The 10,473-nt window shown below is 65.3% G+C and overlaps 1 protein-coding gene across 1 annotated transcript; it reads left to right on the forward strand.

The window, feature by feature from the left end:
- Positions 1-308: 308 nt before the first annotated feature.
- GATA1 (GATA binding protein 1) lies at positions 309-9,196 on the forward strand. The gene is made up of 7 exons (XM_054014752.1): positions 309-361; positions 1,543-1,752; positions 5,973-6,166; positions 6,598-6,984; positions 7,081-7,226; positions 7,992-8,117; positions 8,362-9,196. Exons 1-7 carry the CDS (start codon positions 309-311, stop codon positions 8,656-8,658), a joined length of 1,413 nt encoding a protein of 470 aa, XP_053870727.1. The 3' UTR covers positions 8,659-9,196.
- Positions 9,197-10,473: the final 1,277 nt, after the last annotated feature.

Raw genomic sequence — 10,473 nt, forward strand, 5'->3', positions numbered from 1 at the left:
GTGAGTGTCAAGCCGAGGCCGGCGGGGGACGGGCGGCGTCCGGTTTGGGGGAGTTGTGGAGAGAGGCCAACGGGCAGAGCGAATCGGGACGGGATGGAAGGGTACAGAGGAACTGCAAACGGAGGGCTGGCGCGGGCGCCAGGGGGCAGTGGGAACGGAGGAGGGCTGGCGGGGGGGGCCAAGGGGCACTGGGAACGGAGGGGGGCTGGCGGGGGGGGGGGCAGAGGGCATTAGGAACAGAGGGCTGGCGGGGGTGCCGGGGGCATTGGGAATGGGGGGCTGGTGCGGGGTGCCAGGGGGTACTGGGAATGGAGGAGGGCTGGTGCGGGGTGCCAGGGGCACTGGGAATGGAGGAGGGCTGGTGCGGGGTGCCGGGGGCACTGGGAATGGAGGGGGGCTGGCGGGGGTGCCAGGGGACATTGGGAACGGAGGAGGGCTGGCGGGGGGTGCCAGGGGGCACTGGGAACGGAGGAGGGCTGGCGGGGGCGCCAGGGGACACTGGAAATGGAGGGGGGCTGGCCGGGGGTGCCAGGGGGCACTGGGAACGGAGGAGGGCTGGTGCGGGGTGCCAGGGGGCACTGGGAATGGAGGGGGGCTGGCGGGGGTGCCAGGGGACATTGGGAACGGAGGAGGGCTGGCGGGGGGTGCCAGGGGGCACTGGGAATGGAGGAGGGCTGGCGGGGGCGCCAGGGGACACTGGAAATGGAGGGGGGCTGGCCGGGGGTGCCAGGGGGCACTGGGAACGGAGGAGGGCTGGTGCGGGGTGCCAGGGGGCACTGGGAATGGAGGGGGGCTGGCGGGGGTGCCAGGGGACATTGGGAACGGAGGAGGGCTGGCGGGGGGGTGCCAGGGGGCACTGGGAATGGAGGAGGGCTGGCGGGGGCGCCAGGGGACACTGGAAATGGAGGGGGGCTGGCCGGGGGTGCCAGGGGGCACTGGGAACGGAGGAGGGCTGGCCGGGGGTGCCAGGGGGCACTGGGAACGGAGGAGGGCTGGTGCGGGGTGCCAGGGGGCACTGGGAATGGAGGGGGGCTGGCGGGGGTGCCAGGGGGCACTGGGAATGGAGGAGGGCTGGCGGGGAGGGCCAGGGGGCACTGGGAACGGAGGAGGGCTGGTGCGGGGTGCCAGGGGGCACTGGGAACGGAGGAGGGCTGGTGCGGGGTGCCAGGGGGCACTGGGAATGGAGGAGGGTTGGCGGGGAGGGCCAGGGGGCACTGGGAACGGAGGAGGGCTGGCGGGGGTGCCAGGGGCACTGGGAACAGGGGGCACAGGGGGTGTCAGGGGGCACAGGAGGGTGGTGGTGGGGCAGATGGCGGGGTGGGGGTGCCAGGGGAGTGGGGGGGCAGATGGCGGGGTGGAGGTGTCAGGGGGCACGGGGGGGAGATGGGTGGATAGGGCGTGGGGGATGGCGGGGTGTGGTGGGGGGACGGGTGGGGGGGCGGGGCAGACGGACGGATCGCACTAGGAAAAGGGGTGAGAAGACTGGCAGGTCCCAGCGGGTCCGTTGCAGGTTAATGTCGGGGTTCCCACCCCCCGTTTGAGTTCCCCCCCGGCTGGTCGTGCGGGGATCGGGGGGGAACCCTTGTCTGGAGACGTCCGGGGGGGGGGGGGGAGGACCACCCCCATCTCGAGACATTCCCCCCCCCCCCCGACCCCACTCCTCTGCGCAATACCCCAGAGGATCAGCAATTTACCTTCCGTTCTCTCCTCTCAGCCTCCTGGACGCCTGGGTTCTTTCGAAGCCTTCGCGAGGTAAATCGGGGGGGGCGAGGGGATGTCGTCCCCGTTCTGGGGTGGGGGGGGGTTACAATACACATTGTTCTACCCACTGAGCCGCATCGGGGCAAATCTGTGACTGCCGTGTGAGCTGCCCGTCAAGGCAAGGGAGATAAAAATTATCTCCCGGCTATTTCTTATCTGAGGCCCTAATCCCGATAAGGGCTGTATAATCGTTGGGCCCCACACGTCCGATTTCCTCCCCCTCCGGCCTGGTACACACCCACACAACGCAGAGATCGGGGGCAGGGGCCATCCTGGAGCTGGATGTGAAAATGGCCCAAGGAGATGGAAGTGGGGGTGATGGGGGGGTGCGCAGGGGGAGTTTGGAGTGTGTCTGTCATGGGGGGTGGGTTTTGGGTTGTGGTGGTGGGTCTGTCTTTGCGGCGGTGTCGAGGGGTTGTGTGTGTGTCTTTGGGTGGAGTTTTTGTCGCATTCAGGGTGCGTGCCTTTGGTTGCACATTCGGGTTGTGGTGCTGTGCGTCTGTCTTTGCGGTGGTGTTGAGGGTGTTTCCCCATGGGTTGTGTGTGTGTGACTGTGTTTTTGTAGTGTTCAGGGGGGTTGGGTTGTGATGGTGGTTGGGTTGTTTGTCTTTGTGTAGTGGTGGTGAGAGGATGTCCCCTTGGGTTGTGTGTCTTTGTGTGTCTGTCTCCGGGATGTGGTGGGGTCTGTGTTTGGGTTGTGTGTCTTTGCAGTTGTGTTGAGGGGTGTCTCTCTCTGGGTTGTGTCTCTTTGTGTGGGGCTGGGCTGTGTTTTTGTAGTACTGAAGGTGCATCTGTGTGTTTTTGTGTGTGTTGTTTATGCTGTGTGTGGTTTGGGCTGTGGTGGTGGGGCCGGGGGAGGGTGCGCTGTTTGGGACTGCCTGTGCGGTGTGTTTCATGTGGCGGGCGATAGTTTCGGTGGCTGTGACTTGATGTGTTGTTTGTGTTGATTTGGCATGTCTGTGTGGGCTGTTGTGGTTGTTTGGTGGGTGTGTATGTCTTAGTTGTTTGTGTGGCAGGGGTTTGTGTTGGCTTGTTAGCTTGTGTGTGTCGTATCCGTGGGTTAGCAGCGTGTTGTGGCTGGGTGGGGAGGCTTTTTCGGGATGTATTTCTCTGCGTGTGTTGTCCAACATGTGAGTCTGTTGTTCTGGGGGTGCTGAGTGTTGGCTTTGTGGGGTGTTTGTGTGTTTTTCTAGGGTGTGGTATTTTGGAGAGTGCTTGTGTGTCGCAGAGGGAGTTGTGATTTGGTCTGGATTTCTTTGCCTGTCTTTGTAGAGAGAGAGAGAGAGAGAGAGAGAGAGAGAGAGAGAGAGAGAGAGAGTGTGTGTGTGTGTGTGTGTGTGTGTGTGTGTGTGTGTGTGTGTGTGTGTGTGTGTGTGTGTGTGTGTCCATCCATCCCTGATGCCCCTGCTGGCGAGGCTGAGCTCTGCTGGGTGTGTGTCCTCGTGGTCTGGGATTGTGCGTTGTTTCGGGGCAGTGGTTTGTGTGTGTGTCGATCGTGGTGGGGTGGCACCGTGGGGATGGTTAAGTAGCGGCGAAGGGGGTGCATTTGTGCGGTGGGGGGGCTGGGAGTGTGTTGGGTGGTGGGAGCAGGGCTGGGTTGAATTGTGATTTACGAATGGACAGGAGATTAAAAGAGCAACAAAATTCACAACGTGAGAAGAACAGGGCACAGAGTGGGGTGGGGAAATACACCCCCTGACCGACCTTTACGTAGAGCCCGGGAGAGAACCCAGGCGACCTGGCTCCCAGCCCCCCGTTCTAACCCCAGTCGAACCCCCTCCCCTCCCAGAGCCGGGAGAGAACCCAGGCGACCTGGCTCCCAGCCCCCCGTTCTAACCCCAGTCGACCCCCCTCCCCTCCCAGAGCCGGAGAGAACCCAGGCAACCTGGCTCCCAGCCCCCAGTTCTAACCCCAGTCGAACCCCCTCCCCACCCAGAGCCGGGAGAGAACCCAGGCGACCTGGCTCCCAGCCCCCCATTCTAACCCCAGTCGACCCCCCCTCCCCTCCCAGAGCCGGAGAGAACCCAGGCGACCTGGCTCCCAGCCCCCCGTTCTAACCCCAGTCGACCCCCTCCCCTCCCAGAGCTGGAGAGAACCCAGGCTCCCAGCCCCCCTCCATTGTGGGGTGGTTAGTTCGCTGCCCCCGCCCCGTGTTATCTGCCCCATCTCTGCTGCGTTGGCAGGGATGAGGCAAGGGCAGCTTTTGAAATCAGTTTTGAGATGGTGCCGACTTCCTCTGCACTGCGCCACCCTCTTCCCCCCGCCCCTGCAGCCAGGACTCCTGGGTTCAGTCCCTGGGGAGGGAAGGGGAGTGGGGGGGCAGGACTCCTGGGTTCAGTCCCTGGGGAGGGGAGGGGAGGGGGGGCAGGACTCCTGGGTTCACAGCGGGGCCAGGCCCTGGCGGCCGCTGGGGGGCTGCGTGCGAGATCGGGGGGCGGATAGGGCCGGGAGAAAAGGGGCCTCCCCGGCCGGGCTGGAGGCACCACTTCTGAGAAGGAGAGATGGGGGGAGATAGACAGAGAGATGCAGAGATTGGTCGGGGCAGGGGCAGCGCCTTCCGGGGTAACCCTCCCTTAGCCATATATAGGGGTGGGGTCCCCGGGCCTGCCTGGCTGGCTGGAGACAGAGGTGGGGATGGGGAAACAAGGGGGGTGGAGGGGATGGAGGGCTAGGTAGGGAGGGGTGTGGATGGGGGATGGATGGGGCGTGTAGGAAAGGAGGGAGGGATGAGCATGGAGGGAGGGGCTGGAGGGATGAAGGGGAGGCGGATGAAGGGAGGGAGGGGGGGTGTTCAGGGAGGGATGGAGGGCCATGTAGGAAAGGAGGGAGGGAGGGGTGGGATGGATGGGGAGGATGGAGGGAGGAATGGATGGGGGGTGTGGGGGCTGGATGGAGGAATGCAGGGATGGAGGGGGGTGTGGGGGCTGGATGGAGGGATGCAGGGAGGGAGGGATGGAGGGCCATGTAGGAAAGGAGGGAGGAAGGGGTGGGATGGATGGGGAGGATGGAGGGAGGGATGGAGGGGGGTGTGGGGGGTAGATGGAGGGATGCAGGGATGGAGGGATGAAGGGGAGGTGGAGGGAGGAAGGGGGGGCGTTCAGGGAGGGATGGAGGGCCATGTAGGAAAGGAGGGTGGGATGGATGGGGAGGATGGAGGGAGGGATGGAGGGGGGTGTGGGGGGTAGATGGAGGGATGCAGGGAGGGAGGGATGGAGGATGAAGGGGAGGTGGAGGGAGGAAGGGGGGGCGTTCAGGGAGGGATGGAGGGCCATGTAGGAAAGGAGGGTGGGATGGATGGGGAGGATGGAGGGAGGGATGGAGGGGGGTGTGGGGGGTAGATGGAGGGATGCAGGGAGGGAGGGATGGAGGGATGAAGGGGAGGTGGAGGGAGGAAGGGGGGCGTTCAGGGAGGGATGGAGGGCCATGTAGGAAAGGAGGGTGGGATGGAGGGAGGGATGGATGGGGGGGTGTGGGGGCTGGATGGAGGGAGGGATGGGGGTGAAGGGAGGGGGGCCATGCAGGAAGGGAAGGGTAAGCTCAGGCATCGGGGGAGGGACAGACCCATTGTTTTCAGTCCCATAAGCCCCACGTTTCCCCTCGTGGCCCCAGGGCCTCTCGCTCCACCCTGGCCCGGTCCTTGTGCTCGTGCCCTCGGTCTGGCCGGGGCTCCCCTGCGTCTCTCAGTGCCCCCCGAAGTTGGGGTCGGGCGGGTGGGTTTCGTCCCCCAGCCCCTGCCGTGGTGAGAATGGTGACCTGGCTGGTGCGTGCACGGCCCTGCCCTCGAGATGCCAACCGGTAACTCTGTATAAACCGTTCGCCTGGCAAAACACGGCAGCCAGCGGCCTCCCCCCGGCCTGGCCCAATTCGCACGTGGAATCGGTGCGTTTGCACGCTAACAAACAGCCGTTTTCACACGTGGCCTCTCTCAAGAACGGGCTTCTCCCCCCCGGGAACGTGTCCTTGACGGTCCAGGGGGAGGGCCGGCCGCTCGCGGTCGCTGGGTGCTGGGGGAGACCGGCCGGCGTTGCCTCCTCTTTAAACTTTGCTTTGCTCTTGGCTGCGTCTCTGACCACCAGACCTCACTCCCCTCCCCAAGACAGGGGTGGAACCCAGGAGTCCTGGCTCCCCTCCACTCCCCTCCCGGAGCCAGGGAGAGAACCCAGGAGTCCTGACACCCTGTGTCTTGTCCCCCATGTAAATTCCCCATCTAGGTCCGGAGCTCTTGTGCCTGGGATGGATTTTGCCACCCTGGGGGGGCAGGAGATGACCCCCCATTTCCTGGAGCCCCCCCTCCTGCCGCCGGCCGATGAATCCGCGGTCTTCTTCCACGGAGCCGAGGGCGGGGACCCCGGGGCCCTCGCTACCTACTTCTCCCGGACATCGGAGTCCTACCGCAGCACGCCGGGTAGGTGGCCAGAGCCTGCCCGCCCACCGCAGGGCTCCTCGGAGGGGCATCGCCTGGGGCCACCCACAGAGGGCACCGTTACCGCAGGCTGTGTGGTTGCCACGGCTACTGGGGCCATGGTTGCGTGGCTGCCTGTGGTGTCCCCAGGGCTCCTGTGGGGAGGGAGTGGGCATGGCCTGCCGCCTGCCTGGTTGGCATGGCAACAGTGCCATTGCTATCCCATTGTGTGGGGTTGTCGTGGTCGCCGTGGTGCCCGCCCCTTGTCGGGGTTTCTCCTGCCGTGGTTCCCCATGGCCTCATCCCATGGTTGCCATGGCCCCGGCCTCGCCATGGCGACGGGTTTTGTGTCCCCGTGGCAGCTGTGGGTTCCTTCCATGTGCCCCCGACGCCCCTCCACTAACCCCTCTCCTCTCCTTTTCCACCTCCTGCAGCGCGCCCCGTGTACCCCCTCCTCAATGGGCTGCAGTGGGTGGACGGGCACCCATACGCCACGGCCGGCTGGACCCCCGTCTCCTACGGCAAGCCCCAGACCGGGGTCCCCCTCTATCCGGCTCCGCCCTCCTCCTCCTCCTACAGCCCCCCCTCGCCCAAGGAGCAGCCCCCCGAGGACAAGGGCAGCCCCAAGTTCCTGGAGATGCTGAAGACGGAGCCGACGAGCCCCTCCACCACCGAGCTGCTGACGTTGGGGTCCCCTGCCGGGGCCCCCCACCCCGCCTACACCGGGACCCCGGAGTTCGGGTTCTACCAGCCCAGCGGGAGCCCCCTGACGGCTGGGTACTCCCCCAAACTCAGGGGGCCACTGCAGCTGTCCCCATGCGGTGAGAGCTTCCTGCGGGCTGGGAGGCGTGGGGGGGGCGGCACCTCTGGGGGGAGAGGCCCCGTCGCTGACTCAGTTTCCCTGTCCCATCACTCAGAGGCGCGGGAGTGCGTGAACTGCGGGGCCACGGCCACCCCCCTGTGGCGCCGGGACGGCACCGGGCACTACCTGTGTAACGCCTGCGGGCTGTACCACAAGATGAACGGGCAGAACCGGCCGCTCATCCGGCCCAAGAAACGCCTGGTGAGTGGGGAACTCCCCCCCCCCCCCCAACTTCTCTGGGATCCCCCTGAGACCCACCTTTCCCCCAGACCCCCTGCTGCCCCTGTGAGACCCCCTCAGGCCCCCCGCCCCAGACCCCTGACATGTTCCGCTCCCATGAGACCCCCGACATCCCCTTCCCCTCCCATGAGACCCCCCTTCCCCTGACACCCCCAGGCCCCCCGCCCCAGCCCCCCGACATGTTCCGCTCCCATGAGACTCCCCCCACTCCCGACATCCCCTTCCCCTCCCATGAGACCCCCCTTCCCCTGACACCCCCATGCCCCCCGCCCCAGCCCCCCGACATGTTCCGCTCCCATGAGACCCCCCCTCGCCCGACACCCCCAGGCCCCCGCCCCAGCCCCCCGACACGTTCCACTCCCATGAGACTCCCCCTGCCCCCGACACCCCCTTCCCCTCCCATGAGACCCCCGACACCCCCAGGCCTCCGCCCCAGCCCCCCGACATGTTCCGCTCCCATGAGACCCCCCGACACCCCCTTCCCCTCCCATGAGATCCCCCCTCCGCTCCCGTCCCCTGACACCTCCAGGCCCCCTGGCCAAGCCTCCCCCAACATGTTCTGCTCTCATGAGATGCCCCCTTCTACTCCCATGACATGCCCCAGCCCCCCCCCCAACATCCCATTCCGCTTCCATGACACCCCTGCGATGCCCTGCCCCCATCTCCTGGGCGCAGGGGCCAGACCCGTCGCTCTGCGCCCACCCACCCCCCCGTCTCTTCCCCCAGATCGTCAGCAAACGAGCGGGTACCCAGTGCAGCAACTGCCAGACGACCACCACCACCCTCTGGCGCCGCAACGCCAGCGGGGAGCCCGTCTGCAACGCCTGCGGCCTCTACTACAAACTGCACAATGTGAGCCGGACACCTGGGTTCTCTGCCCAGCTCACAGAGGGGAGGGGGGTCTAGTGGGTAGGGTGGGGGGACCGGCGCGGGGAGGGGAGGAGGCTTGGGGGTGGGAGCATGGGCAGTGGTGGGGGCTGGGAGCCAGGACTCCTGGGTTCCCTCCCTGGCTCCGGGAGGGAAGGGAGGGGTCTAGTGATTAGGGTGGTGGACCCCGGATGCCTGGGTTCCATCCATCTCCCCTTCCCCCCTGCAGGTCAATCGCCCCCTGACGATGCGGAAAGACGGCATCCAGACCCGCAACCGCAAAGTCTCCGGCAAGGGCAAGAAACGCCGGGGGGCGGCTCCGGGCGAGGGGGGGGCTGGGCCCCCCACCCCACTCGAACTGCTCTCCCCCCTGGGCGAGGACCCCAGCTCCCTCTACGCCCTGAGCCCCATGGTCCTGTCCAGCCACCTGCTCCCCTTCTCCCCCTCCACCCACCTCCTCGGGCCCCCCCCAGCCGCCTACCACCCCCCCCACGCCTCCCCGGGGGCAGGCACCTCGCTGGGGTGATGGGGGGCCCCTCGGGGAAGGAGGCTGAGCCGGAAAGAGGGAGCAGCTGGGGGGATATTGGGGTACAACTGTTCGGGGGGTTGCCCCCCCCCAGCCACAGAGTCGGGGATTGGGACAGAGGGGGCAGAGTGTTGGGGTACAGGGGCATTCTCCTCAGCTCAGTAGCCGCAAGGATTGGGGCCACCCCCCCGTCTGTCCCATCGCCCCCCCATACACACGCACCCGTCCATCCCCCCCTAGACCCCCATCTGTCCCTCCCTCCATCCACCCGGCCACTTTCGAAGGAATGACCCCCTCATTTCTACCCTCCCCTGTGCCTGGGTTTCCCCTTCAGCACCCCCAAATCCTCACACAGGGGGCTCCCCCTACACCCTTCGCCCCTTGTGGTCCCCAAAATGAACCCGTGTCCCCATGATCCAGCACTGGCTGCGATAGGACCCCCCGTTTTTACTCTCCCTTCTGGCACCCCAATATATTGTGGGTTAAAAAAATATATGGAAACCGCATTTTAAAATATATTATATATTTCTTGTAATGACTCGCGTGTCCCTGCGTTTTAATGCCTCCGGGGTGAAGTTGGGGCTCAGTTTGGGGGTGCAGGGTTGTCCATCCAGAAACAGCCCCAAATTATTGTAGTTGTGTTGAGCACTGCGGCTGGGGGGGCCTGTGGTTTGGGAGGAGGCTGGATTGGTCTTTAACGATTGGGGTTCACAGTTCAATTTTGGGGGTGCCAGCTTCTACCTGCACCCCCAACTCAGCTGGTTTTGAGTAGCATGGGGGGCTGCAGGGGGCTGTGGCTTGGGGGACTGGATTAGTGTTCAAGCTCTTTGGGGTTCATGCTCCACTTTAGGGGTGTCCTTTTTTATTGGGGTGCTTCAGGGAGGTTCTCTGTGGATGGTTTGCGGTGATCCTAGGCGTTCGCTCATGCCCCGGTAAAGAGCAAAAAATTTGCTCCCCAAAGCTCAGAATGTGGGGTGCAAGGAAGAGGAATGTGGGGGTTGGGTTGTGGGAATGTGAGGGAGACAGTGGGGGGGGGTGTCAGGATGGATCCAATTTTATGGGATGTTTAAATCCCTGCCCCCCAAAGTATTGTTTTGTGTACAGAAACAGGGCTGGTGGAGGGGAGTGGGGTCCAGTGGTTGGGGGAGGGGGGAAGAGCTGGGAGCCAGGACTCCTGGGTTCTCCCTGGCTCTGGGAGGGAAGTGGGGGCTGGTGGGTCAGAGAGCCAGGACTCCTGGGTTCTCTCCCTGGCTCTGGGAGTGGAGTGGGGGCTGGTGGTTAGAGCAGGGGAGGGGCTGGGAGCCAGGACTCCTGGGTTCTCTTCCCACCTCTGGGAGGGGAGTGGGGGCTGGTGGGTCAGAGCAGAGCAGGGGAGGGACTGGGAGCCAGGACTCCTGGGTTCTCTCCTGGCTCTGGGAGGGAAGTGGGGGCTGGTGGTTAGAGCAGGGGGGGTGGGAGCCAGGACGCCTGGGTTCTCTCCTTGGCTCTGGTGGGTCAGAGCAGGGGAGGGGCTGGGAGCCAGGACTCCTGGGTTCTCTTCCCAGCTCTGGGAGTGGAGTGGGGGCTGGTGGTTAGAGCAGGGGAGCCAGAGTCCCACCCCACATATCAGCCCCATCTCTGGCTCTCCCACTTCCCACGCCTCTGAACGATCAAAGGGGGCAGGAGCGGGGTTATCTGCCCCACGGGTCAGGGCCCGGGGAGGAGCTAAGGGGAGAGAGCGGCCCCCAAGCGGAGGGCTGGCCAGGCGGGGAGCTGGGAACAGGATTTCAAGGGACCTGGATGCAGAGGAGGGGTAGGGCTGGGAACTGGAGATGG

Source organism: Malaclemys terrapin (genome assembly GCF_027887155.1).
Source record: "Malaclemys terrapin pileata isolate rMalTer1 chromosome 20 unlocalized genomic scaffold, rMalTer1.hap1 SUPER_20_unloc_1, whole genome shotgun sequence".
Classification (NCBI taxonomy): domain Eukaryota; kingdom Metazoa; phylum Chordata; order Testudines; family Emydidae; genus Malaclemys; species Malaclemys terrapin.

Coding starts and splice junctions, on each gene's coding strand:
- GATA1 (XM_054014752.1), top strand. CDS start 309: ATGGAGGAGGGCTGGTGCGGGGTGCCAGGGGCACTGGGAATGGAGGAG. Junction 6,985..7,080: donor ACTGCAGCTGTCCCCATGCG/GTGAGAGCTTCC, acceptor CCCATCACTCAG/AGGCGCGGGAGTGCGTGAAC. Junction 7,227..7,991: donor TCCGGCCCAAGAAACGCCTG/GTGAGTGGGGAA, acceptor CTCTTCCCCCAG/ATCGTCAGCAAACGAGCGGG.